General features: G+C 43.6%; 1 protein-coding gene across 1 annotated transcript; it reads right to left on the reverse strand.

Moving 5' to 3' along the window:
* Positions 1–27,354, reverse strand: LOC127584422 (beta-centractin). The gene is made up of 11 exons (XM_052041222.1): positions 27,104–27,354; positions 20,189–20,253; positions 18,449–18,524; positions 17,006–17,131; positions 14,494–14,618; positions 9,441–9,657; positions 6,388–6,480; positions 5,627–5,801; positions 4,212–4,273; positions 4,077–4,117; positions 1–2,874 (listed from the first exon to the last, which is right to left on the reverse strand). Exons 1-11 carry the CDS (start codon positions 27,149–27,151, stop codon positions 2,772–2,774), a joined length of 1,131 nt encoding a protein of 376 aa, XP_051897182.1. The 5' UTR covers positions 27,152–27,354; the 3' UTR covers positions 1–2,771.
* Between the last annotated feature and the right edge of the window lie 69 nt (positions 27,355–27,423).

Genomic DNA, 27,423 nt, shown 5'->3' on the forward strand with positions numbered 1-27,423 from the left:
TCTCATTTAAATGTTTTTATTTTTTTTAAATACATTTGAGGTAAACGCTACCGGTGCCAGTTTTACTCCCACATTTCCCACCCTCTGTACAAGGTTAAAGGCACTCTAGTACCAAAGTTCTGAAATGTCCGGAACACGGAGGAAAAATTGCAGGAACCAGATTTCTCTGCGAAAGTAATCGTTTCTTAATTAATATAAGGCAACTTGCAGTGCCACCTCACACAGTTTTATCTCAATTCATGCCAAAAGCAGTTTCAAAGGCTGTGAATCATTTATGATCTGCATACCTAGACAGACTACTAAGATTATCCAACAGAGATCTCAGCAAGTCCAATTCTGTGCTCTGGTCCAAAGGGAGTCACAAGATTCCAATCAATTGCAAGACCCCTATCTAAACTTTCCCCTCAATTAGTCTTAATGCAAACCCCCCTCTTAAACCCTGGCTGGCATTTGGACACCCAGCTTTCACTCTAACTTGTCAAGGTGGCATTAGCCAAGTATAAAAGGGAACATAGCAAGGATGCCAGATCCTAGCCGTTCCATTGTGTAAAATGTGAAGTGGTTACCAGAGTCTGCCATTCAATTACCTTATGTCCCAGTGTTGACTGAGCCGTTAAAAAAGTCAGCGAGTGCAACCAAATCATCAACAAACCACCCCAAATGACCATCTCATGCCTGCCAGTGATCAACAAGGGCGCTTAAAGCAGATCTGTGCCGCATCACACAGAGCAGAGGCTTAAAGGCTACAAGTTATGCAGAGGAATTTGCTTACGGTGTCAGTTACACTGGTTAAGGGTGTGCAAACTCTAAAACAAAACTGGTTAGCCTTCAAAAACACTCTTCCCAACTTACCAAAACGAAGGTAGTTTATGTTCAACAGTGCAAAAGAGGAAAACACTTCATTGACTACACTGAGGGACAGTGAAACTGAGATGGAAGCTTTTATTTGGTTCTGAACCTTCATCTTTAGAATCAAACTGGTGCAAAACATAACAATCGGGTCTTATGAGTAAGGCACCCATGGTGCATTCCCACTTGCACTCCCATTTCACTGCCCTGGTGTTGCAGCCTCAGATTATCACGCTGTCTCATGACAGCTCAGCCACATGGTCGAAGCAGGCAGGGGATTCAAGTGTCAGTACCCACCGCAGCCCATCCAGGTTTGGCAGGAACGCCCAATGTACAGAAACAATTAAATCTACCTTCAATAGACAAATTCCACTCATATAATAAGACCCTTGTTATGAGAGGCAGCTGACAGGTTACAACCAAATTCTGGACCTTGCAAGATGTGGTTGAAACACAGATTCATTCATTAGTGAGCAGCTCGTCTCAGAACTAGTTAGTAGTCACCGCTGAAAGTCTCATTTCCAACCTACATTGTCCAACCACCCCTTTTGGAAATGGCATGAGGTGCTACACCAAAGTAAGGGAGCATGGTATGTCGTTTGCAACGCATGGGTGAGACCACATTTTAATCAGGCCACCACCAAGTATCAAGGGACAACACTGGAATAGGAGAATAAAAAAGGGTCATCCTCTTGGGTACAATGGATGTTGCATCAGAGGACTTTCATATACCAAGTCCATCTGTTGGAAGTCTATGAAAGTGGATACTCTTAGATGCAACAGGTCAGTAGCAAGTGAAGGGGAAACAGACTGGATCACATTACAAATTAAACGGAAGCTCCAGTATACAGGGCAGAGTTTTACAAAAGGTCTACATGTCCAAACCAATTCCCCAACTTAAACTGCAAAACTAAACTCGAAGCAACATTTTATCCTTAACAGTTCCAGCAAACAATTCCCAGAGCTGTGTCAGAATGGCTGAATTAGACACAAACTATTGTGAAAAGTAGTATGGTGTGCAGGTAAGGCGCCAATTCAATTTTAAAATGCCCCAAATGGAAACATGTTTCTTCAGAATAAACGGTGGATATAGCAGTTGTAATATAATCTGGAATAAATCCCATACATGCTCAGAAGAGTAAGTGGGGAAGTGGGTGGGAAGAGAGAAAAAGATTAACCTACTACCTCTAACTTCAAGACAGATATAGTTATCACCAATTATCACGTACACCTTCATCAGTTATATTCAGTGCAAGACTAAAACACTGCCAATATATGGTCCTCATGCAGACACCTCCTTCACTACCCAACCACCGGAAGTAAAGTGCTAGTTACTGTGCTTAACATTTTAACCACTTGCTACTCACAGTAGTTAACATTTGCAGAGCTGGTTATTAAGCAGGTTAAGGAATGATAATGCTTAGCATCGAGTCCACTCTGTAGATGTAAACGTCCACCACAGAAGTCTGGTTCCAGCAGCTTTCATTCTCCTGCTTGCAGTCCCAGCCTACTTGATACGATGACCTTCTCTGCAACAAACAACTCCCATTTCCTATGAATTTACAAAGTAGGAATGAGGCGAGGGTGGGAGACGTGGGATTAGGGAAGCAGAAGGGCAGTCAAACACCTTAAATTACATCATTTTCTTCATTGAATGAGTGCAGATATCTTCTTTTGTAAACGGCAATGTCTAAACCAAGAGCAGACATTGATCTATGGTTCACCCCCACAGTACTGAAATCAGAATGTATAATCCAATATACACAAATCCTGATAGGGGTAGAACAAGTTTGATAAGTGGCATCCAAACCCTCTTTTATACATAAAAAATACGCATTTTACTTGTCCATTATTAATTCTGCATGGTTACGTGATACACACAGGTCGAGGCTTACAAAGCAGCACGCCAACTTCCAACAATATTAAAATGTCTTCCGGTGGATTGCACGTGCTCCATCCTCCTCGTACTCTTTCTTGGACACCCACATTTTCTTGAATGTGTCTAGGGAAGCGAGGATAGAGCCCCTGCAGGAGCACAAGAATTTAAAGAAACTGGACTTTAAAAAGAGTAAACTGTGGTCCCTGATGACTCAACAGGTAAAGTCTGTCATGCAAGAAGGATCAGAGTGCTGCCAGGGTTCAATTGTCTACTTACAAAGACATCTGGTCAGAGCTAGAACTAGGATTGCTACACACCAAGTCCTTGTTATTTAGAATGCATGGGGCACAGTCTACCCAGGGATAACAAATAAAAAGAGATAGCACTAAAGCTGCTGGCAATGATCGCTCCATGAATGCAACAACATACAAGTTTCAGTGACACAAGAGACTGCAGATGCTGGAATCTGGAGCAACAAACAATCTGCTGAAGGAACTCAGCGGGTTGAGCAGCATCTGTAGGAGGAAAGGAATTGTCGACGTTTCAGGTCGAAACCCTGCATCAGGACTGACTATAGTGACATACCACATCCCTCAGTTGACCCTGCACAAGAATTTGAGGGAGGCAAGTGAGGATCACCATAGTTGAGGTCCTAATAGAATCAAAGAGCTGTTAATTCAACAGTCAGAAGGTCGACAGAGCAGTGGCTACAAGAAATGGTAAAGCGTCACTCACGACCTCTACCAACCAGAAGGACAAGGGCAGCAAAAGCATGGGGACCACCACTTAGAAACTGCCCACCAAGCCACTTAGAGATATATCACCACTCCTTCATTGTCACTGGCTCAAAATCCTGGAATTCTCTCCTTAACAGTATTGTGGGTGTACCCACACCTCGAGGACTATAGCAGTTCAAGAAGACTTTCTCACAGGGCAGTTAGGGATGGGCAATTAAATGCTGCAATTAAAGCCTGTGAAGCCCACGTCCCTTGAATGAATATAAAAGAAAAATCACTCTAGGTTCTAAGGTTGCTTGGATGTAGTGGTCAGGCGAATTTTTTTTGGGGGGGGGGGGGTGGAAATAGTAGTAGAGTTTTTACTTGCATCCAATCCATATCATACCTTATATCTGTACAATTGGTGGTCTAGTGCTGATGAAGCAATATATACTTAATCCAAATTGTACCTATACCGAGAATAAGTAATGGGACAGAATAGAGGGAGCATTATTCTGTATCTGATCCAAACTGTACAGATCTGAAAGACATTTGGGCCTCAAATCCACAAACATCAAAACAGAATAGGTAAAAGGGTACTTCTTTGAATGTCAATTGTCAAAATTACTTACCCTATCCATGTGGAGTATAGCCTCTCCTGTGGTGCAGAAATCTGCAAAAGAATAAAAGATATCAACAGCTGGTGCCCACACTACAACTCTAACTACCTGATTGTTCAAGAGAAAAAGTAAAACTTTTGCTCACACCTTTATTTTCACGTCTTTTGGAGCAAGTTTCTTGACCTCACTGAGTAACCGGTCACCAAAACCTAGAAGGCCATGAAACATATTTTAGTGCAAAATTATATGGCGTAAACAGGATAGAACTGGATCTTACAGCTCGCAGATCCACCCAGCATTTATGCTTCATAGGTCTGCCCTCCCACCCTTAATCTCAACCTATAACACTCCCCTTTGATTCCTTCCTTTGCTGTGCGCTGATCTGGCTTCCCCTGGAATGTATCATGCGATTTGCTTCAAATACCTCTCGCAGCAGAGTTCCCGAATCTAATCGCCCGAATTCTGAGTGGCAACCTTGCATACTTGATTCTCTTAAGTTTTCCAAGTTCTGTTCTAAGGTCATTGACCTAAAACATTAACCTGTTCTCTCTCCTCAGATGTAGCCAATGTGCTGGGGCATTTCTAGCATTTTCCTACAGGTGGCATAGGTGAGGTAATTGGTTTATCTACTGATTATGGTTATGTACTGAGATACAGTGAAAAGCTTTGTTTGTATGCCATCCAGACAGATTATTCCACACATAAGTCCGTCAAGGCAGTGTAAAAGGAAACAAAAACAGGGTAGGAATATCACTCCATCAGTGGATTCAGTGTGTCTTTGGGAATTACCAGAATGTTGGGAATCGGTACGTTTTTCTGAATTCCCAGAAACTTTTCTGGATCATGAAAAGCAAGTGACATCTGGCTCAATGAACTCAACACATGCACAGTCTGATGGTGATCATGTATGTTGCATGTTTGAAGCCCCCAGGCTTGTAGGAAATAAGATCAGACCATATCTTATAGTTGCGATAAAAATTCCTGTAATGAATTGACCTGTACAATCGGTATGCAAGACAAGTTTTTCACTGTACCTCGGTACAAGTGACAATAATAAACCAATACCAATACCAAATTCCAGCAACTATTACTGGGGAAACATTATGGGTGTTACCTCAACACACAAGCTCCAATCCAATGTCCCACTGAATTCATTTTTGGATGCTCTTTCGAGATTGGAATTAATGCACAGAATTCTGGTGAGTTTTGCACTGTTTCTAGTCCCTACAAAACTGAACAATGCTTACTCTGTAACTCCCCCATTAGGAACAAAAGGCTACTGCATCCCTAAGAGCAGCCTTCAACATTCGAAAGTACAGCAAAGGGTGCCAGTCAGACTATCGAGTCTGAGTTGGATCCTTGAAAGAACAAACTAAATTGTCCTTCGCCTTTTGCTTGTTCTCTCTCTCCTCTTCCTCATATCCCTGCAAAGTTTCTCCAAGTTTTTAACTATTTCTCTCTTTAAGGCTACTATAATCCACATCCACCATTGCCTGAAAGGAACATCACAAAACAATCAATGTTAATGACAAGTCACTTGCTGTTGGGCATCTCACAACTACCTTTGAACAAGGTGGAACCTCCTGAGAGTACAATATTGCAGAATAACGTCCTGCGTAGGTCCATGTCTGACTTCTGGATGGCGAAGGTCAGCACCTCATGGATTCCCTCACTTTCATCTCCAATCAGGTCAGGTTTAAAAAGCAACTCAGGGGCTCGGAATCGAGCAGGTCCCACCTGCAGATAACCAGCAAACAACCCACAGGATATAATGAATAAATACCTTAATTTAGACATTTACTTGTAAATTAGTAGCATTAGAATATGTCACTGGATCAAACAGTTAATAACTCTTGAAACCAGCTCTTAATAGCATACATTCAAACATCCCCAAGCAATGCTTTTATCAAATGGCACATCATCTTGTGCGTTGCCAAGGCAATTAGACTATGACAGGTCACAGGATCTATTGTTTTCTAAGCCAAGTAATGAAATCTAAATCAGGCCAGCAATTCTGAGCTCTGAAAGGAAAATCTAAATCAAATAAGAGTTCCCAAAGCTGATAATAATCCTACGATTTCTCCACGTGCAGGCAAGGTCAAGCCTGGACGAGGTAGGCAGTAGCAATGGTGCCCTTCTGCTGATGGTTACTGTCCAGGTTTCGACATAGAGTCAGAATGCTGGCAAGGGCCCATGGAATTGGATCCCACCATGAAGCAATACTCACGAGAGACAGGATGAACAAATGAATCTCAGACCTCCAACTACAGCATGACGGGCTTATTGTAGCTTAACAAAGCTATCATGCAGGAGATTATAATACCTCTAAGGTGCTTCCATCAGGGAGAGTGTATTGTGCCTTCTCAGTCTCCAGTGTCTCATCTTTCTGTGGGTTTATAGACAGGTAACAGGCCCGCTGTAAAGCAAGAAACATGTCTTAAATTCTGCCTAAGCCACGTTGCTTGACATATTCCTGCATGGAATAAGCATGGAAAAATTAGAAACCAGCATACTTAAATCATAAAGTGACTGCGTTAGGCTCAGCCCCATTAAAGGACAGGGAAAGACTGCTTGGCAGATAGAGAGTGAGGGTGGAGTTTGGGTGGGGGATTGGGGGGGGGGGGGGCGGTAAATCAAAACAGAAAATGCTGTAAATATTCAGGAGGTCAGGCACCATCTACAGAAAGAGAAACAATTAATTTTTCAAGGTGAAGAGCCTCTTTCCCAGCTCAAACTCTTGTTTGTCTTTCCACAGATGATGCCTGAGCTGCTGAAGGTTTCCAGAATTTTCCATTCATATTTCAGATTTCCAGCTTCTGCAGTTTTTTCTTGATTTTCTAAGAGTGGTTGGTGATGGGGATAGGGACGGGGAGAGTATAAGAGGAATTGTGCCTCTTTGTAGCTAAGTTTCCATTCCGTACAAGAGACTGTAACAGCAGGCTTTAAGAGTGAGAAAGAGCTATAAAAAGAACTGACGACATCACACAAATCCCAGGTGTGAGGTTTGCCATTGCAAGCTGTGTACTCAAGAAGTCATCTCATGCTCCATTATGTAAACACAGATTAAAATTAGTGAACTTGGCTTCCAAAATGGCTAAAGGTTCTGCAGAGCATAGGTGAATCACACAGGCTTGAGAGGTCCTGGTCAGTGTCCTGCACTGATGTGCACCAGTCCCTAATTCTCATATTCTTAAATAGCAAGGTGGGAGTGGTGGCGGTGTGGGGGGAGGAAGCACGGTGAGCGGGAGCATAGGAAGAGGGAAATAAAAGTCCAATGAATGCAATAACATCGCACCTACACCCTTTGCTATTGGCACAGATGTCCTCAGGCTAGTACTAGGGGAGGTACTGCATCTGACTTCAGCATCTTCAAGATCATAGGAAGGAAAGTCATCTGGAACTACTGCTTTTGATCATGAAGTAATGATGCTCAGACACATAGGCAGCAGGTGGGGGAATGGCCTTTTATCTGTCTTAATGTCTGATGGAGATAAGAATGGAAAGAAAGTTTGCAAGGAAAATGGCCATCTGTACATCATACGTGTTGCCATTGAAAGCCATAGAACATCTTTGCAGAGAGTGTTGGGGCAAGGTCTTGGTTTATTCTAATAGTGCAAGGCTCCTTCAGTACTGGAAGTATTGTCAGCTAATACTGTTGTGCCCAGGTCTCTGAACACAATCCTTTAACTTAAGTAAAATTGTTATCCACAGAACTGACACATTAAGATTGGGCAGGAATGTTACTTACTGAACAGGCAGGCAGCAGATAGAAAGAAGAATTCAATGCATGTTGCAACCGTCTTCCATGGAAGTAACTCAGCTAATAACTTTAAATCTTAGATCAAGTGAGTGTGCTTAGGCCAGGGTATAAAAGGGAATGGAGCCAAGGTGGGTGGAAGATTAAGTTACAGATCAGCCTCAAGCACATAATGGTTTAGATCCCTTTCCATATTCCTAACACTGAATGGCTTATACTTAACGTTACGTATTATTAGTTGGCTCTATCATGAGGGATTGAATGATGAAAGATCACTCTTTAAAACCTGCTGTTATGAACATGATTGGATCTAAGATAAGATGGGATCTGTTCATTTAATCTGCTGAGTGGAAAATCTATAACAATACTACTTGATCCCCAAATTCAGATAAAACATTCATGTACTCTGCTCATAGGGAACACCCTCACTCTACTTACTTTCTTCTCCCATTTGCAGGTTCACCTGAAAGCTTTGCAGTTGCATTTTCACAACCTTCCAAATCTGTGACCACTATCATCTAGAAAGACAATGAGAAACTGGCACCAGGGAACACTACCATGTGCAGATTTCCTCCGAGACACATGCATCAAGCCCACTTGGAAACACAAGAAACAGCAGATGCTGGAATCTGGAGCAACAGATAAAAAAGTTGGAGGAACTCAGTGGGTCAGGGAGCATCTGTGAGGGAAATGGACAGTCGACATTTCAGGTCGAGACCCTTCATCTGGACTGAAAGATTGGGGGGGGTGGGGTAGATAGCCAGTGTAAAGAGGTGAGGGGAAGGGTGGAGCAAGAGCTTGCATGTGATAGGTGGATCCAGGTGAGGGGGGTGATAAGCAGATGGAGGAGGGAAGAGTGGAAATAGTGACAGAGGCTGGGAGGTGAGAGGTGGAGGCAACAAAGGGCTGCGGGTGATGGAACCTGATAGGAAAGAAAGGTGGAGCATGGAACCAAATCAGGGAGGTGGGGAGGGCAGAGGGGAACAGTGGGGGGAGGGGACAGTGGGAGTGGGTGGGGGAGGGTGAAAGAAGGGTGATGATGGGGCTGGGGGGGGGGAAGGCAGTGTAGGAGGAACAGAGTAGGGGGGGAAGGAGACTGTGGGGAGGGGAGAGAGGTGGGGAGGGGAGAGAGGTGGGGAGGGGAGAGGGGTGGGGGAGGGAGAGAGAGGGGTGGGGGGAGAGAGAGGGGTGGGGGGGAGAGAGAGGGGGTGGGGGAGGGAGAGAGAGGGGTGGGGGAGGGAGAGAGAGGGGGTGGGGGGGGAGAGAGAGGGGTGGGGGGGGAGAGAGAGGGTGGGGGGGGGAGAGAGAGGGGTGGGGGGGGAGAGAGAGGGGTGGGGGGGGAGAGAGAGGGGTGGGGGGGGAGAGAGAGGGGTGGGGGGAAAAAGGACAGAGAGGGAGTAGGTTACTTGAAATTGGAGAATTCACTGAGTTAGAAACATGGTTCAATTGCTTCATTGTCGCTGCAACTCTCTACCCAACAACTTCCCACATTAACTGCAATGATTCAAGGTGACTCACCGCCACCACCACACTCAGATCAGCAGTTAGTCGAAGGAACAATGCTGGTTCTGCCAGCAGAGCTCTCCCTTCAAGAATAAATTGAAAAAAATGGCACCCACCTCTTTGATTGTTTTGACAACCTCAAATTCCGCAGTTGTGTGAAAGTCGTATCCTTCCTTCCGGAGGAGCAGGCGCAGGTAACGGGACACATCCCTGCCTGCCACATCTACCCTCATGATGGAATGTGGCATGGCAAAGCCTTCATAGATTGGGACAGCATGAGTGACACCATCGCCAGCATCGAGCACCACGCCGGTGGTTCGACCGGTGGCATACCTGCAGGCAGAACGAGTGACAGCTTAGTAAATGTGCAGGGTCAGAGCTCATCGAGAGAAAGGTTTGCTGCAATAAAATGGGTCATTTAGTTTGGGGTTACATATAATGATAGTTCAATGCTAGTTTTTGATTTGTTCAGGGACATAGGCAACACTTAGTGTCTGCCCCAATTTCAGAAGTTAACGATCAACCATGTTGCTGTAAATTGCATAAGCCAGATTTCCTTCGTCAAGGACACTAGCATATCAGGTGGGCTTTTACTATGTTGATAATTTCTTGGTTGCCTTTTACTGAAGCTAACTTAGAACAGTAGAGCACAGGAACAGGCCATTCAGCCTAACTAAACTAGTCCCTTCTGCCAAGGCAAGTCCATATCCCTGCATTATCTGCATATTCATGAGCTTATCGAAGAGCATCTTAAACACTGCTATAGCATTTGTCTCCAGCACCACCCTGGCAGCACATTTCAGGCACCCGCTCTCTGTGTAAAAAAACTTATCCCCACTCTCACCTTAAATGCATGCCCTCTAGCATTAGACATTTCAACCCTGAGAAAAATATATAGGCTGTCCACTCTATCTATGCTTCTCATAATCTTATAAACTTCTATCAGGTCTCCCCTCAGCCTCCGCCGCTCCAGAGAAAACAACCCAAGTTGGTCCAACCTCTCCTCATAGCACATGCCCTCCAATCCATGCAGCATCCTGATAAATCTCTCCAAAGCATCCACATCCTTCCTGTAATGGAGCAACCAAAATTTAATACAATACTCCCGATGCAGCCTAACCAGAGTTTTTTTTAAACTTCCAGATTTGCTTACTACTTAAATTTAATTTTCCCAGCTAGCATGACAGGATCCTAACTCATCCAGAGATCTGGAATACTCAATAGCCTAGCCTTCTGGAACTGCGTCCAATAACTTAACCACAACAGTACCATTCTGTTACTTACATCAGGAAGATCCCAGTTAACACACATACTACATAGCAGAAGCAGGCCACTCAGACCTGCTCTGCCATTTAATATCATAGCCGTCTTACTTGTCAGGCAATTCCTGGGGATCAAAAATGATTTGCTTCCATGCTGGGTTTGTGGGTTCTGAGGTGGCTAATGAGGACATTGTGGGAAGTGCAGATAGGGCAAGCGTTGGGTGATGGGGAGGGCGAGTAGTTTGTGAGGTAGTCCGCTCCTTCTACCGTTTACATAGGGCCCACATGTACCCCTGATGTATGGTCTTAGGGCTCTCAATGCCATTCTAAATCCTCCTTCCCCATTCTGAGCAATCTTGGGCCTAAGATTCCCAGGAGTCAGTGGGAAGTTCTTCAAGGAGGCTCTGAGCACCTCTGAACTGCCTTGTCTGTCCATTTCAGGAGTCTGGTGTCAGGCACATGAACAATGTGGTCTACCCAATGAGACCCAGAGTGTAGCCAGGGGCTGCTGACAGGGGAAGAGGACACGGATATTAGCTTGCTTATCCTCCAAGTTGAATGATTCTGAGGAGACAGCTTTGGTGGTATTTTTCTAGTGCCTTGACCTTTCTGCTATAGGTAGCCCAGCTCTCAGAAGCATACAGGAGAGCAGGAATCACCCCTGCTCAGCAGGCCATGAACTACCTGCCAGATCTTCATCTTCAAATACCCTTTTCCTCAACCAACTAAAGGCTGTGCAGATGCACTGAAGGTGATATTGAACTTCATCATCAAATGCCTGCCTTCACTTGGCATCTGAGATATGGAAATAGTCCACTTGTTTTTCCAGAGTCCTTATTTTTGGAAGGCTGCGTTTTGATGGAGGGGCAGGTTGGAAGAGGGCCTTGGTCCATTGGATGTTCAGTGAAAGGCCCATCCTTTATTATGCTTCTGTCAATGATAACCTGGAGCTTGGCTGCTGAGCAGGTGTTGACTCATCCTGCAGCTTGGCTACTGAAGGTTGGGTGATCTTAGTGAGGACCCGGATTTGTGATTGAAGTTCTTCACTGCTAAGTTTAGCATTTCAGCAGGTCTACCGTTTCTTCCTTATCATTGTTACTTTTGAGTTGGGATATGGCCTTGATTTTCTGTTGGTCAGGAGTGGAGCAAGGCTGGCCTGAATAGGTCACTTTGCGATACAGTCAAGGGAGCCCGCATCAAAGACAGAGTCACAATTGAGGAGATGTTCAAAATATTCTTTCCAGTGGGCAATGACCATCTGATGACTTCATCGCAGCTCCTGGCTGTCAGTGGAATGGGACCTTGGGTATTTGGGTTGTAGGTTTTTTTTTGTTTTTACAGAGCTGAAGAACTGACACCTATTACGGCTGTTGGTAAGTTGCTGATCCTCCTGCAATCGTGCCAGTCGTCAGCTCTTCTTTAGGTTCCTGGACCTCTGAATTCAGATGCCTCTGGATCTGGTTCTTTACCCTTGAGAAAAGATGGAGCTTCCAATCAAGAAACACCTCATGCTCCTCAATCTGCTGGTTGTTCTGATTAAACCTGCCCCAGTTCTTCTTGTCAGAGAACCAAAGAGTCCCTTCAAAAGGTATCAATTATGGCAGTCATCAGAGCAGACCATAAGGTGTGGATCCTTTGCAGTTCCTGAAGGCTGGAAATTGACAGGTTGTGAGGTGCCGTCTTCAAAAAGTGAGATTGGTAGGATCCTTGAATGCTTCAGCATTGCTCTTCTTTCAGCACTGCTTTTGTTGATGCTAGTTTTAGGGCCAGGTTGACAGAGATAACAAAACACAGGTTAATCCAGCCATCAGTGTCTATCATGGTGTGAATGATGTGGACATTTTTGCAGTCCCTCAGTGGACCAATATATTCCAGTTGGTGCCAGTACTTTGATGTTGCCATGATTAAATTTAAATTTTAAAATTTTATTTACAGCGTGGTAACAGGCCCTTCCAGCCCAACGAGTCCACGCCGCCCGTTTTTTAAACCCAAATTAACCTACCCATACGTCTTTGGAATGTGGGAGGAAACCAGAGCACCCAGAGGAAACCCACGCAGACACACAGGGAGAACGTACAAACTCCTTACAGACAGCGACGGGAATCGAACCCCGATCGCTGGCGCTGTAATAGTGTTGCGCTAACCGCTACGCTACCATGCCGCCCCCAATGCTCATCTATCCTATGCTCACCTCTCTGACAAAACAGGGCGCTTGTTATGACAAGACAGTGCTCCAAGCATTTTATCAAGAGAAGGAATTCACTGGAGTTGGCCTTCCCTGCTCCTTTCATACCAATTACACCCTGCCCGAGGGCCAAGTCCCTTTCCTCATTGATGTTGCAGTCACCCAAGACATTCAGTTGGTCTTCCTTTGGGGTACACACCAGTACTTTTTCCAAGGTACCAACAAGGTATAGAAGGTATATGCGAGGTATAGAAGAAAGACTTAATGCAGGTAAATGGGATTAGTGTAGATGGGCGAAAATGTTAGCATGGACGTGGTGGACTGAAGGGCCTGTTTCTGTGCTGTAAGACTCTACAACTCTAAACTCTTCTTGGTCAAATCCTCAGAAGACAAACTAGTCATTACAGGAATTGGTCTAATAAACCTTTCAAAAGCATTAACAAGGAGACCAATAATGTACACAGTACCCAGATGCAGATTCACCGAAGTCCGATATAAATGAAGCATAATTTCCCTACCTTTGCATTAACCTTAAATAACATTGTCAACCTTAATTACTTGCTGTACCTACATATTAGCCTCTTGTGAATCACCCAGATTTCTCTGCATCTCAGAGCTCTGCAATCTCTTACAATTTAAGATTATTTGTCTTTTTTTCCTGCCAAAATGGACATTCCATATTTTCCCACCCTATAATTCATTTGTCACATCTTTGCCTACTCACTTATCCAAATCCCTTTAAAGGCTCCCTCTGTTCTTTTCATTTTCCAACTTATTTAATGTCATCAGCAAATCTGGCAACCTTTCCTTTGGTGCCTTCATCCAAATCATATGAAGTTGAAGCCCCAGCAGCAACACCGAAGGTACATTTTGCCATTCAAAAAAACACTCTTTGCTGACTACTCTCAATTTCCTGTCAGCTAGCCAACCATCTATCCACATAAATATTTTACCTCCTATACCATGAGCTCTTATTTTCTAAATTAGTCTGATGTGGCACCTTGTCTAATGTCTTCTGGTCATTTGCATATAATGCATCCTCCAGTTCCCGTGTCCACAGATCACATTACTTCTTCAAAGAATTCCAATAGATTAGCCAGACCCAATTTCCCTTTCATAAAGCCAAAATTTTCAATAATTCAAAACCTGAATTTTTCAAATATCTTGTAATAATGCCTTTAACATTGCATTTTTTCCATGGTAGATCTTAAGCTAGATGACTTAAAGTTTCCTGTTTGCTGCCTCCCTCCCTTTTTTGGATAAAGGAGCTACATTTGTTATTTTCCACTGCAATGGAACATTCTCTGTATCTATAGAATTTTGGAAAATTGAAACCAATGCCAGCCACTTTTTCCAAGAAGCTCTGATCTGTGTTGAGTTAACTGATGTTAACCAGCTTGACAAATGTCCTCAGCTGTCTTAGAGTGGAAGTGTGATTGGTAGGGCTATGGAGTATGCCATTTTGTCCTGCTATGAATACAAATTAATTTGCACATGACTAGATCAGGCACTTAACACAAAGTGACTGCTGATGAAATTTCACAAGAGGCGATAAAGCTGAAACTGAGACAAAGATAGAAAGGCGTTTACTTTTTGAACAAGTTCTTTCATTTGTATTTCCTTATAGCTGTTGCTTTGTCATTCAAAACTCCAAACCATAAAAAGTTTGAAAACACTACGATGACGACAGATGAAAGAAAATGAGTTTACACTGTGACTTACAGACTCAGAACAGCTTGCATTGAAATGAAAAGTGCCGGAACGTTAAATGACTCAAAAAAAACTTCCGCAGCCCGCTCCCGGTTTTTGCTTGGATTTAGTGGAGCTTCTGTCAGGAGTACTGGATGCTGCAAAACAAATAGATCAGCATTGTCCTGGATTATCTACAACATGTGAGGAATTAGAGCAATGCTCAAGGTTAGCTAAATATCCTAATTGATACGTATTTAAGACAACCTTAGTAGAGATACACTCAGGCAATGGCTCGCAGCCTCACTTAGATGTAGTGAGTAGCAAAGTGACATTATGCTACATCCCTGTAAGTTTGGGGAAAGAACAGCAGATGGAGTTTTACACTGCACTGAACGTGACCTGGAACGGTATGATGCATCAGCGTATGGGGAGCTCTATTCTATATCAGTGACCAATAGTACAGTATTGGCAATGACCTCAGAGATAAAGAATCCTACTACACAGGAGGCCTTTTCACCCTATCTATGCTAGCTTCAACAGTCCCAGCGATCAATTTAGTCCCATCCCCCATGATCTTCCCATACAGCCCTGCAAATGCCTCCTTTTCAAATATGTTTAGATTCACATGCAGTGTAAAGAGCAGCATGAATCTGTTGGATCAAGTGATCCATTTCTGTACTGCAAGTAATAATTACTTGGTATGCATCCAGTTCCCTTCTGAAGCTCACAACTGAATGCTTCTGCCCTTTCAGGCAACATTGGATATCGTACCAACTTACTACTTTAAAAAAAATTGTGTTTCCTTTACTAATTATAAATTTATGTTGCCTGTTTTTTTAACCATCTTGACAGCAGAAAACATTACTGTTTCAAATTCTTCATAATTTTGAATGCCTCCATTACATCTAAATCTTCTCTTGGAAGTACTATCATCTTTTCCAGTCTCTCACCCCCGAGACGATTCCAGAATCACTCTACTACACTCTTGCCATTGTTCAAAAGAGAAGTGATAAGGATGAAATACTACAAGTGAGATCTAAACAACAAAGTATAGGGTTTCAATTAAACTTCCTTCCTTTGGTAACCTGTTTCCATTTAGAAAATATACTTTTGAAAAGGTGGCTCAACTTGTTCTGCAAAGGAGAGCATTCCAACATCCCACAACTTGTTAGGCATTAAATTAATCTAGAAAATGCAAATCGTAAAGATAGAAATTTGCATCTCCTAGAAATTGTCACACTAATGCAGCAAAGCTCAAATCATTTCTGTGAGGTATTCAGATTCCACATTCCCCCTCTTCCCCATGGAATGTTCTTGGAAAAGCAAGTGCCAAGATGGGAAGGAATGAGATGATAGTGAGGGCATGGTAGTTATGATTACAAGGGCAAAACTGCTGTGGGATATCAGCCCAAGAATGACAATGTTCTTGCATTCAGTTTTCAGCAGGGAATTCACAGGAAACTGAAAAAAAAACGAAGGTAGAAAATGCCTTTATAGCAGCACTTCAAAAAATGCAAAGCCCAGCATGGACCGAATTAACAAACCAGTTTATCTAAAAGTTGGAACCACCTACCTGGGTCACCCTGCACTGTCTGCTTCAATGCAAAGTGGCTCTACCTTCATGCTTACATAAATGCTGCAGCATGGATTAGGGAGAGAAGTCCCCAGCTGCACCCAGATAGGCTCATGGAAACCCAAGGATGGTGTCCCCCTCTACCAATACCCAGTGTAACTGAAAGCAGAACAAAGTTCAAAAAGTTTGTGATTCAATACAGGTTCCAAAAAGTGTTCTAAACTTTATCTGAAAAGCTTTTGCTCACACAGAGGGAGCTACGTGGTTCCTTCATCAAGGAGAAAGGTGTGGTGTCAAAGAGGTAGGAACAAAGCAGGCTTTTGAAGAGGAAGTCTAGAGGTGTTTGGAAGAAGTTCCAGACTGGGGTAAAAAAATGCTCAAATAAAGGTATAAAACATTAGACACTCTCAGCAGGACAGGCAGAGAAAGAGAAACAGAGTTAATGTTTCAGATCAAGAGCCTCCCTCAGATGTTCTCTTCCATTTGCTCTAACAAAGGCCTTAGAGTTAATGCTTTTAAAGGTCAAACATCTTTCATCAGAATAGTTAGAACGTTTGAAGGGTCTTTGACCTGAAACATTAACTATTTCTGTTTCTGCAGATGCTGCCTGACCCGCTGAGTGTTTTCAGCATTTTATGTTTTGACTGCAGATTTACAGCATCTTCAGTTTTTTGATTTTCATTTCTGCTTTAGTGTTCAATGATGGTAGTATAGAAGCGAGTAGAACAGAAGGTATAAGAAGAGATATAATGGGAAAGGAGAGATGAGGAAAAGCAAGTCTGGGGGACTGGGAAGAGCATTTAGTCAAAGATGATTTTGAATTGGGGCCCAAATGTAAAATTGTCAGCAAGCTAAAGACCATAAACAAGTGGGACTTCCACGCAAGATATTACACTGGATGTTATAATTACAGAAACACAAGAAAAGGAAAAAGAAAATTGCTTTTGCGCAATAGATAAATGATCTCACTTCCTCAGAGAAGGTCTGCAGTTGGTCCTTGCCATAAACATATTGCCAGATTCGCTCCATATCATTCCAGTCTTGTACAATGCCATGTTCCATGGGGTAGCGAATTGAGAGCAATCCTCGGTGCTCCTAAGGTGGGAGGGAAAGGAGACATGAGGACAAGTAGTACAACTTTATTCCACATGAATAAACATATTGAATTATTCAATGAAAATATAAAAAAACTGCAGATGCTGGAAATCTGAAATAAAAACAGAAAATGATGAAAAAACTCAGAAGGTCGGGCAGTATCTGTGGAAAGAGAAAGAATTGGCATTTCAGACTGGAGACCCTTCTTCAGAATTGTTTCTATTGAAATAATCTTCTCCCTCATGGTTTCCCCAAGATGCTGAAACTTGCTGGATTCCAGATGTTTTAGTTACTTTGCCTAAGTGGTCATCCGTGTAGGGATGCTTCTGGCTAGCTTCTGCAGAGTTCAACACTGTCCTCATAACATGGATTCCTGAAGCAGTTACTGGAACAAGAAGGGACACCGTCGTAAACTGCAACGCTTTCACGGTTGAGCTAATTCAGCAAGGGGAAGGGTAAAACACAGGAAAGACCAAGTCTGTGTAGTTCTGGAGCAGGAAGGCAAGATATTAAATATCAGCAAAATACACGGAGAACCCATCTGAAGTTTACACAGTGCAGATCTGTAAATGTAGATCTGCGAATAGTAAGATATACAGCTAAGGAATTGGTGCTGAATGAGCCTTGGGCAGCCCCTCACAGTGGAGATCTGAATGCAGCTTTCACCACTCCTCCCTCTGATCAAGGCCAATAAACCTCAGTGAACATTTGGGAAAGCAAATAACAAGCTAAAAGCAATCTCACATATCCTTTGAAAGCAGTGTGACTTGCAAGACTGTCCAGGGACCAGGCACCTGCACAAAATTTGCTTATTAAGATGATCGAAGGAGTTGATAGATTAAATAGGAATGTTTCCCTTTGCTAGGGACGTCCTTATAATTTAAAATTAGAGTTGGTCATGATGACCACTTAAGGCATGACGTCATTAGTCGAAAAATGAGAGGCTGATTTTTGATCGGCTTATAAAAACAGAAAAAGTCCACCTTGCTTCGATAAGGCTATCCCCCATGATAACTGAATGGCAAAACAAACTCGAGGGGCTGAACACATGCCCTCCATTAACTCCTATGTGTTTTAGTGAATCTGCAACTCACAAAGCAAAAGAGGCAAGAAATTCAATAATTAAAGCATATTAGTATGGTATATTTTATGCTGAAAGTAGGACATCAAACTATTACTGAGAGCGATGATCACTTGAAAACGTTCATACTATGGGCAAGACACAAATGTTGAGCCCTGGTATCTTTCCGTGACTTTCTCTTTGCAAAGGAACATGACTTTAATTAACAAAGTGAATGTTTGGAGCCAACACAATACCTCGGCTTTGGGGCCAATGAAGAGATCACCCTCCAATGCTCCTGCCATCACACGAACATGCTTTGGACGACCCACACTGTAATGAAACAGAAAAGTTTTACAAAGTTAGAAGGGAGGGAAGATCCTGTATTTTTTTAGTGAGGTGGTGCTGTTATATTCATTCACAAGGTAAACTCAATCCAACCTTGACCTTTTCGCAAAGTGACAATAATCCTGCTGGCCTGGGTTGTGTCTGCGTTGTTGGGATGGTCCAGTGCCCAGGAGCGAGCCCCATCATCCGCTCTCACCACATCTATATTTTCAACTGTTTCTCGCCCATTTTCTCCATGACTCTTCCCTTGAAGCATTCCCAGTAAACTGCTAACTGACCTTCATGTTAGCTGATGTTGTGGGTAGCTCTGATACCACCTGAAGGTAGTTTCACCTTCTCCTTCATCCGTCATTAAAAAATACAATTCTTTATCCTTCTGCCTTGTAAACAATCCATTGCCCTGAGTCCATCACAAACTGAGTCCCTAGCCATCAACTCCAACCATCCAAAACTGGACCAGACTTTTCACAACCTTATTCTTAAACTTGATCTGAGATAAGCAATGGACACATATACTGGAGACACCAGAGATTTTGCGGATGCTGGAATCTGGAGCAACACAAACACACATATACACACATATATATACACACACACACACACAAAGTGCTGGAGGAACTCAGCAGGTGAGGCAGCATCTATAGAGGGAAATAAACAGTCAACGTTTCCGATCGAGATCCTTCATCGCGACTGCAGAAGGTAGGTGGGGGAGGGGAGAGATGCAAGAAGCTGAGAGGTGAAAGGTAGAAGAGGCAAAGGGCTGGAGGAGGAGGAATCCGGTAGGAGGGGGCAGTGGACCATGGAATAAAGGGAAGGAGGTGGGGAATAGATGGGCAGGATATGAGGGCGGGGGGAAGGAGAAAGAGAAGGGGGGAGGGGGGCCACAGGAATGAGGAAAACAAAGGAATGGGGGGATAAAGAGGGAGAAAAAAGGAGGGGGGAGGAGAAAGGGTTAACAGAGGAGAGAAATCGGCGTTGAGGCCGTCAGGTTGGAGACTACTAAGGCGGAATATGAGGTGCCGTTCCTCCAACCTGCATCTGGCCTCAACGTGGCTTCCTTCTTCTTATACCGGATTCCTCCTTCTTCAGCCCTTTGCCTTTTCTACCTGTCACCTCTCAGTTTCTTACATCTCCTCCCTCCCCTACCCACTTACCTTCCTCCTCTCACCTGGACTCACTCATCACCTGCCTGCCTGTCCTCCTCCCCCTCCTCCAACCTTCTTATTCTGACTTCTGCCCTCTTCCTTTCCAGTCCCGATGAAGGGTCTCGACTCGAAACATCGACTGTTTATTCCTCTCCACAGATGCTGCCTAACCTGCTGAGTTCCTCCAGCACTTTGTGTGGGTGCTGGACACGTATACCTACCATCATTCAGACTGTCTACTTCTACTCTCTAACAAGGTGGACTCTAACCTCAGCTCATCTGATGGTAGCAAATGATTGCGGCTTCACTGAAATTCTCATCATGTCTTCAGTTACTTCAGACACGACTATTCCAATGCACTCCTGATCAGCCTTCCTCATTCTACCCACTGCAAACCTGAGATCATGCAAAAACCAGCACCTTGTGTTCTAACTTACACCTCGACACAGATTATCTTTATTCATTGACTATTTCTATTGACCCCGCGTGCATGCAAATACTTACTAATTGGGGAAACAGTACTTGGGTATCTGATCACCAGCAAATCCAGCTTTGACAACACCAGAACCCTAGATGGATAAAAACAGAAAAAGAAGCATGTCACATACCTAAATGGTAAGAATGCACAAAGAATCATTGAACCAGAGAGTTATTATGCCACAAGACTTATTCAGCCCATCCAGTTCATACTGGCACCCAGGAAAGAAATTCAACCAGTCCCATTCTCCTGCACATTTCCCTGCAATTCTGCAAATAACTTTTCCTCAACAGCCTAACCAATTCCCTTTTGAAATCCCCTTTCTGATTGTTTCCAACACTCTTATAACCATCAACTTCAAAAAGCTTTTCCTCACATCACCACCCCCACAAACCATTCCAACTTGCCAACATTTACACCTGACATCCAACCACCAGTGTCATAACAAATGGCTGTTCATCATTGGAGAGATCAGACAGCAAGTGTTATATAAGAAATAGGAGCAGGAGGAGGCCATCTGGTCCGTCGAGCCTGCTCCACCATTCAATAAGATCATGGCTGATCTGGCCGTGGACTCAGATCCACCTACCTGCCTTTTCCCCCATATCCCTTAATTCTCCTAATATGCAAAAATATATCTAACTCTGTCTTAAATATATTTAATGAGGTAGCCTTAGAATTCCAGGGCAGAGAATTCCACAGATTCACTACTCTCTGGGAAAAGCAGTTCCTCCTCATCTCTGTCCTAAATCTATTCCCCCAAATCTTGAGGCTATGTCCCCTAGTTCTAGTCTCACCTACCAGTGGAAACAAACTTCCTGCCTCTATCTTATCTATCCCTTTCATAATTTTATATGTCTCTATAAGATCCCCTCTCATTCTCCTGAATTCCAGTGAGTATAGCCCCAGGCAACTCAACCTCTCCTCATAGGCTAACCCCCTCATCTCCGGAATCAACCTGGTGAACCTCCTCTTCACCACCTCCAAAGCCAGTATATCTTTCCTCCAGTAAGGAGAACAGAACTGCACGCAGTCCTCCAGGTGCAGCCTCATCAGTACCCTGTACAGTTGCAGCATAACCTCCCTGCTCTTCAATTCAATCCCTCTAGCAATGAAGGCCAACATTCCATTTGCCTTCTTGATAGCCTGTTGCACCTGCAAACCAACCTTTTGCGATTCATGCACAAGCACTTCCAAGTCCCTCTGTACAACAGCATGCTGCAATCTTTCACCATTTAAATATAATCTGATCTTCTATTTTTCCTTCCAAAGTGGATAACCTCACATTTACCAACATTATACTCCTTCTGCCAGACCCTTGCCCACTCACTTATCCTATCTATATCTCTCTGCAGACTCTCCGCATCCTCTGCGCAATTTGCTTTTCCCCTCAATTTATTGTTAGCAGACTTTTGGTCCTCAGACTGCAATTATTTTGATTGAACCCAAAACTACCCAATAGCTTTAACACTGTTCCCATGTCTGCAGCTCTACAAATTTATTTTCTACACCAGTGACCACCTAATACATTCTTATGAGGCTCCTTCTCATACAAATAACAGTTTACTAAAGCTCTGCTATCAACCCGCCTACAATTATTATCTTGTGAATGTACAGAATCTCCGCAGGTTATGAGTGCCCAACTTATGTACAGCCCGTACATATGAACAGGCATTTGGGAGACTGGTGGGATGGATTTACCAACTACTTTGGGGCACCTTCTGCCACATTGGAATTCGGTTCACAGTAATACCATTACATCTTGCAAAGAAATCTGAATGGTTGAGTTAAATGCCCTGGTTTAACTACATGTTGCCCTTGGTTAGTCTATGTTTTGATTTAAATATATTGCTGGGCGACCGCATTTCCAGCTTATGAACTGTTTGGGTTATGAACAGTTCTCAGGAACGGAACCCTGTCATGACCTGGGAAGGACCTGTACTAACATGGCAGGTGAAATAAGACCCATTTTTTAATCCCGTAATTCCTAGTCCTGTTTAACCTAAATGGCCAGGAGACCAATTTGCAAAACGTCTAATCAAACTGATTATGGAACGGAGGTAAATGATTGGTTTAGATCTGAAACCTGGGAGTAATAAACTCTGGGCAAACAGTAGACGAAGGGTCCTAAAAATTGCACCAACACCATTTTTATTGCATGTTCTCTATAGATTCAACATCCTTTATGTAAAGGGACAAAAGAATCGCCGCTTTGTGGCCTAACTATAGCCTTCTACAAACTCTTCAATACCTCTTTTTTATTCCATATTATTTGTAAAGCCCAAAATACTAGCTATATCTATATTAAATATTCGTTTTAAAATTTCACTTTTCAATTTGAACCATTACCTTTGAATTCTAATGTCTTTGGAATTGAAGGCACAAGTTCCCATTGTACAATCATATATACCATTAAATCCCTTGATGACAAGACTGCCAAGCCACTGCACAATTCATGGCCACACTATAGCTTGCAACATTGAGAATTAACAGTATAGCATCATATCCAAAAACACTTCAGCAAAAACAATTCCCCCCAAAAATTCCTTGGCGCTGTAACTCCAAGTGAATAAAATCACCAGATTCTGAGAGCACCTCATCTGTGGGCCAATGGGTAGCACTTATACTTAGGAAGCAGATGGACACCAGTTCAAATCCCCTGCAGAAATTTAAAACAAAAATGCATTTGGGACTTGCTTCATCAGAGACGACATCTTTCAGATGGGATGTTAAACCAAATAAGTCCCACATTTCCCTCCAGTGGATGAATAACACTGTTTCGAAGAGCTACGGGTGAGTTACCCAAGATGCCTTGACCAATATTTATCCCTCAATCAACATCACCAAAGTTAACTGGCCAGTGAATTATTGTTTGGCAGCAGTTGCATGTGCAAAAGCAAATAATTGCTGTATTTTCTACATTACAACTTCAAAAACCCAAAGACGTGAAAAGTATTATAGAAATCGATCTCTTTGATTGTGCCACTTCATTTCTCTCTCCCCCCGAAGACACAAATCTTTACAAGGCTATAGTTCACTGTGCTATTTATTTATCAAAAGCCACTACAGGAAGCACCAGCAAATTTTCCTTCTAATGGAGGGGAGGAATGTTAAAAAGCAAATTACTGCCACTAAATCAAATGCATCTTCAACCAATTCTCTCACACTCTCCTAGCCCAGGCCAGCCTCCAAGTTTTTTGTTATTCAACATTCTAGGGATCTGGATAATGCAGGCATTTATTCTCCATTTCTAATTGCTCCTCAACTAGGGAGGCAGTTATGAGTTATATATAGACAGCACTGGGCAAGGATGGCTGATTTCTTCCCCATAGTACCAGATTGGTTTATACAACAATTCAGAAGTTTTATAGTGACTGTTTCTGAATGTAATTTTTGATCTAGCTTTAATTAATGACTTGAATTTAGATTCCACAGCTGCTGTGGTGAGATTCAGGCTCATCTCTGGATCAGAACCCTGGCTGCTTGTCCAGCAATTTAATTACCACACCACCATGACTATATTGTTAGGATGCTTGCAAAGTTGAATTCTTTACATCAATCTGAGCAACTAAGTGGCTTTCCAAGTCATTTTATAGAGTCATAGAGCACTACAGCACAGAAACAAGCCCTTCGGCCCATCTAGTCCATGCCACCTGATCTTCTGCCTAGTCTCATCTATCTGCACCTGGACCATATCCCTCCAAACCCCTCCCATCCATGCACCTATCCAAACTTCTCTTAAATGTTACAATTGAACCCGCATCTACCACTTCTGCTGGGAGCTCGTTCCACATTCGCACCAGCCTCTGAATGAAGAAGTTTCCCCTCAGGTTCCCTTAAATATTTCACCTTTCACCCTAAACCTATATCCTCTAGTTCTAGTCTTAACCAACCTTATGGGAAAAAGCCTGCATGCATTCACCCAATCTTATACCCCTCATAATTTTGTATACCTCTATAAGATCTCCATTCATTCTCCTACGCTCCAAGGAATAAAGTCCTAACCTTTCCCTATAACTCAGGTCCTCAAGTCCCGGCAACAACCTTGTAAATATTCTCCACACTCTTTCTCAAGCTTATTGATACATGTAGGTAGGTGACCAGAACTGCACACAATACTCTAAATTCTGCCTCACCAATGTCTTGTACAGCTTCAACATAACATCCCAACTCCTGTACTCAATGCTCTGATTTATGAAGGCCAAAGTGCCAAAAGCTCTCTTTACGACCCTATCTACCTGTGACACCACTTTCAAGGAACTATGGACCTGTGTTCCCAGGTCCCTCGGTTCTACTGCACACCTCAGAGCCCTACCATTCACTGTGTAAGTCTTACCCTGGTTTGTCCTCCCAAAGCGCAACACCTCACACTTGTCTGCATTAAATTTTAGAGAACAATTAATGGATCTGGGGTTTTAAGCACTGAGTTATTGTAGTTTTTTTTTCTAATAATGAATTAGGATATCTGTCAATTTAAATTTTGTAATAATTTAGAAAGAAGATATACCAAGGATTGTAGATCTCAGTCGATCAGGAATATGAAGAACAAAAACCATAGATGGTAGAATCTGAAGTAAAATAGAAAATCCTTGGGATATTGAGCAGGTCAGGCAGCATCTTTAGAGAGTGAAAAACAGAAAACATTTCAGATAACTTCATCAGACCTGAAATGTTAATTGTTTTTCTCTCTCTGCAGGAACTAAGACTTGTTTGTTTCCTCTCTCTAACCCCTCTCCTCCCCATCCACCCAGTCCCTCCGCAGGTCAAGGCATTGTACACCAGGATGCTATGTTAGAATTGATTATTGCGATACTTCCTAATCAAAACATTACCTGCTTTGTCTTCAGTTTAGAACTATTCCCATCCAAAAACTTTGTCAAGCTGGAATAAGGGTGAATATTTCAACTTGCTGAAGGAATAGTGGAGAAAGAGGTGCCATAAACATGGTGCTTCCTATTCTTATATAGGAACAGCCACTATATCATGGGCTGGTATAGCAATTTGAATAGGCAGGAATGCAAGAAGCTGCAGAGAGTAGTGGACTCAGCCCAATACATCACGGGCACATCCCTCCCCACCATCAGTAGTATCTACAAGAGGCGCTGCCTCAAGAAGGCAACATCCAAAGATCCCCACCATCCGGGCCATGCCATCTTCCATCGGGCTACCATCAAGCATGAGGTACAGAAGCCTGAAGTCTCACACTCCAGGTTGAACAACAGCTACGTCGCTTCAACCATTCAATTCTTGAACCAACCGGCACAACCATAATCACTACACTTTAGCAACACTATGACTACTTTGCACTAAAATGGACTTTGCTTTTTTTTGTTCTAATTGTGTTCTTTCTTGTAAAAATTATGTATAATTTATGTTTTTCTTGTGAATGTTGCTTATATGATGCTATGTGTCTGTGATGCTGTTGCAAGTAAGTTTTTCAGTGCACTTGTGCACACATGGACTTGTGCATATGACAATAAACTCAACTTTGGAGGTTCATAGAGTGGAAGACATTTCGGAAATGTATAACGAACCGAACTGACATCAAAGGAGAAGGAAAGTCTGCATGGCCTGCTAACAATCGACAATGGCGACACATAAGACTGCAGATGCTGGAACCTGGAGAAACAATCTGCTGGAGGAAATCAGTGGGTCGAGCAGCATCTGTGGGGCAAAGGAATTGTCAACGTTTGGAGTTGAAACCCTGCATCTATATACTAGCCATCTCCCCTCTTACTCCTGATGCAGGGTTTGGACCCGAAACATGGGCAATCCCTTTCCCCCTACAGAGGCTGCTCGACCCGCTGAGATCCTCCAGCAGATTGTCTGCTGCTAAGCAGAGAGAATTATAATAAGGAACACCAAGCCTGATTACCTTGGTTCTGCAAGAAACTTGGTTGCAGGAATATATGCATTGTTTGGATTTTGGTATTGGTTTATTATTGTCACTTGTACTGAGGTACAGTGAAAACTTGTCTTGCATACCGATCGTACAGGTCAATTCCTTGCACAATGCAGTTACTGTGGGTGTATTATTCCAAATAATAAACTTGCTTCTGGATTGTTCAGTCAGGCCTCACCAAAAGGATTTTTATTGATAAGGAGTTTAAAGACAACTGTTGCTATTACCTTTCCTCGTCCCATTGCCATCCTTTCAATCCATATAAATCCCCTTATGTCATTGTCTCTATTCCCCTCCACCACATACTGTTGCTTCACCTCCTCATCTGCTTTTCCATCACTGCACAGATTTAAAAGCTGTTCTAACTTCTTCCAGTTACAAAAGGATGGCAAAGACCTGAAATATTTCTTTCAGCAGAGATACTGCACAATCTGCCGAACATTTGCAACACCTTTAATGCCAAGAACGTTAACCAAACCAAAAATCTGTGATAATAATGACAGAATTTTAATGGCGAGATTAACGAAGAAAATTTACATTTCTATTAAACCTTATACATCCTTTTCAGAACTCAAAGCACTGAAAATTAAGGAATCCAGCGTTAATGTCAGACACGCAGCTGTCAACTTGCACCCACGTCCAGCACGGTGATGTTGATGAGATAATTGTGTTACAGCCACCGAGGGACAAGTGTTGGCGAAGGCACCGGGAATGACTCAGCCCCCTCCTGCACCGAGCAGCGCCTTTGGGACCCTTTGCCGTCCACCTGAGAAGTTGACGGGGGGGGGGGGGGCGAGCTCAGATGGCGCCACCGACGGTGCGGGGCTCCCTCGGCGCTGCCCCGGGGCGTCAGGCTGGGCTGTTCCCCGGCGGTGAGGAGGCTCCCACCGGAGCCACGGCCGGAGGGGAGGGAGCTGCAGGGGGAGCTGACGGCTTTATTAAAAATCGGCCGAATTAATTGCGGAGAGGTCCAGACCACCCCTTTAGAGGGCAGCGGACAGCAGGGGCAGTGTCCCGGCACCCAAGCGGGGCTACTCACGTTGTCGATGACCACCGGCTGGTTGGCGATAATATCGTAGGCCTCCATGACACACCGGCTCCACACACACCGCCCAGCTGCGCCTGCGCAACCCCGCCGGGCCGCCCCCCCCCGCCCAGCTGCGCCTGCGCAAACACACCGGGCTCCCCGCCCAACTGCGCCTGCGCAAACACAGCGGGCTCCGACGCAGCTCCACCTGAGCACACCCGCCGGGCTTCAACCAACTGCGCCTGCGCATACACGCCAGCGCCAAGCCTGCATCAACCCCAGGTCCTAAATGCCCTGCCCACCCGGTGAGACCCGATTCGCTCCATCTTCCG

This window comes from Pristis pectinata, chromosome 29 (genome assembly GCF_009764475.1).
Source record: "Pristis pectinata isolate sPriPec2 chromosome 29, sPriPec2.1.pri, whole genome shotgun sequence".
In the NCBI taxonomy this organism is placed as follows: Eukaryota; Metazoa; Chordata; class Chondrichthyes; order Rhinopristiformes; family Pristidae; genus Pristis; species Pristis pectinata.

Excerpts from the sequence above, each read along its gene's own strand:
- LOC127584422 (XM_052041222.1), bottom strand. The coding sequence starts at position 27,151 with ATGGAGGCCTACGATATTATCGCCAACCAGCCGGTGGTCATCGACAAC. Across the intron at positions 9,658-14,493 it reads ATGCAAGCTGTTCTGAGTCT|GTATGCCACCGGTCGAACCA; the intron begins GTAAGTCACAGT and ends TTCTGCCTGCAG. Across the intron at positions 5,802-6,387 it reads CTGATGGAAGCACCTTAGAG|GTGGGACCTGCTCGATTCCG; the intron begins GTATTATAATCT and ends GGTTATCTGCAG.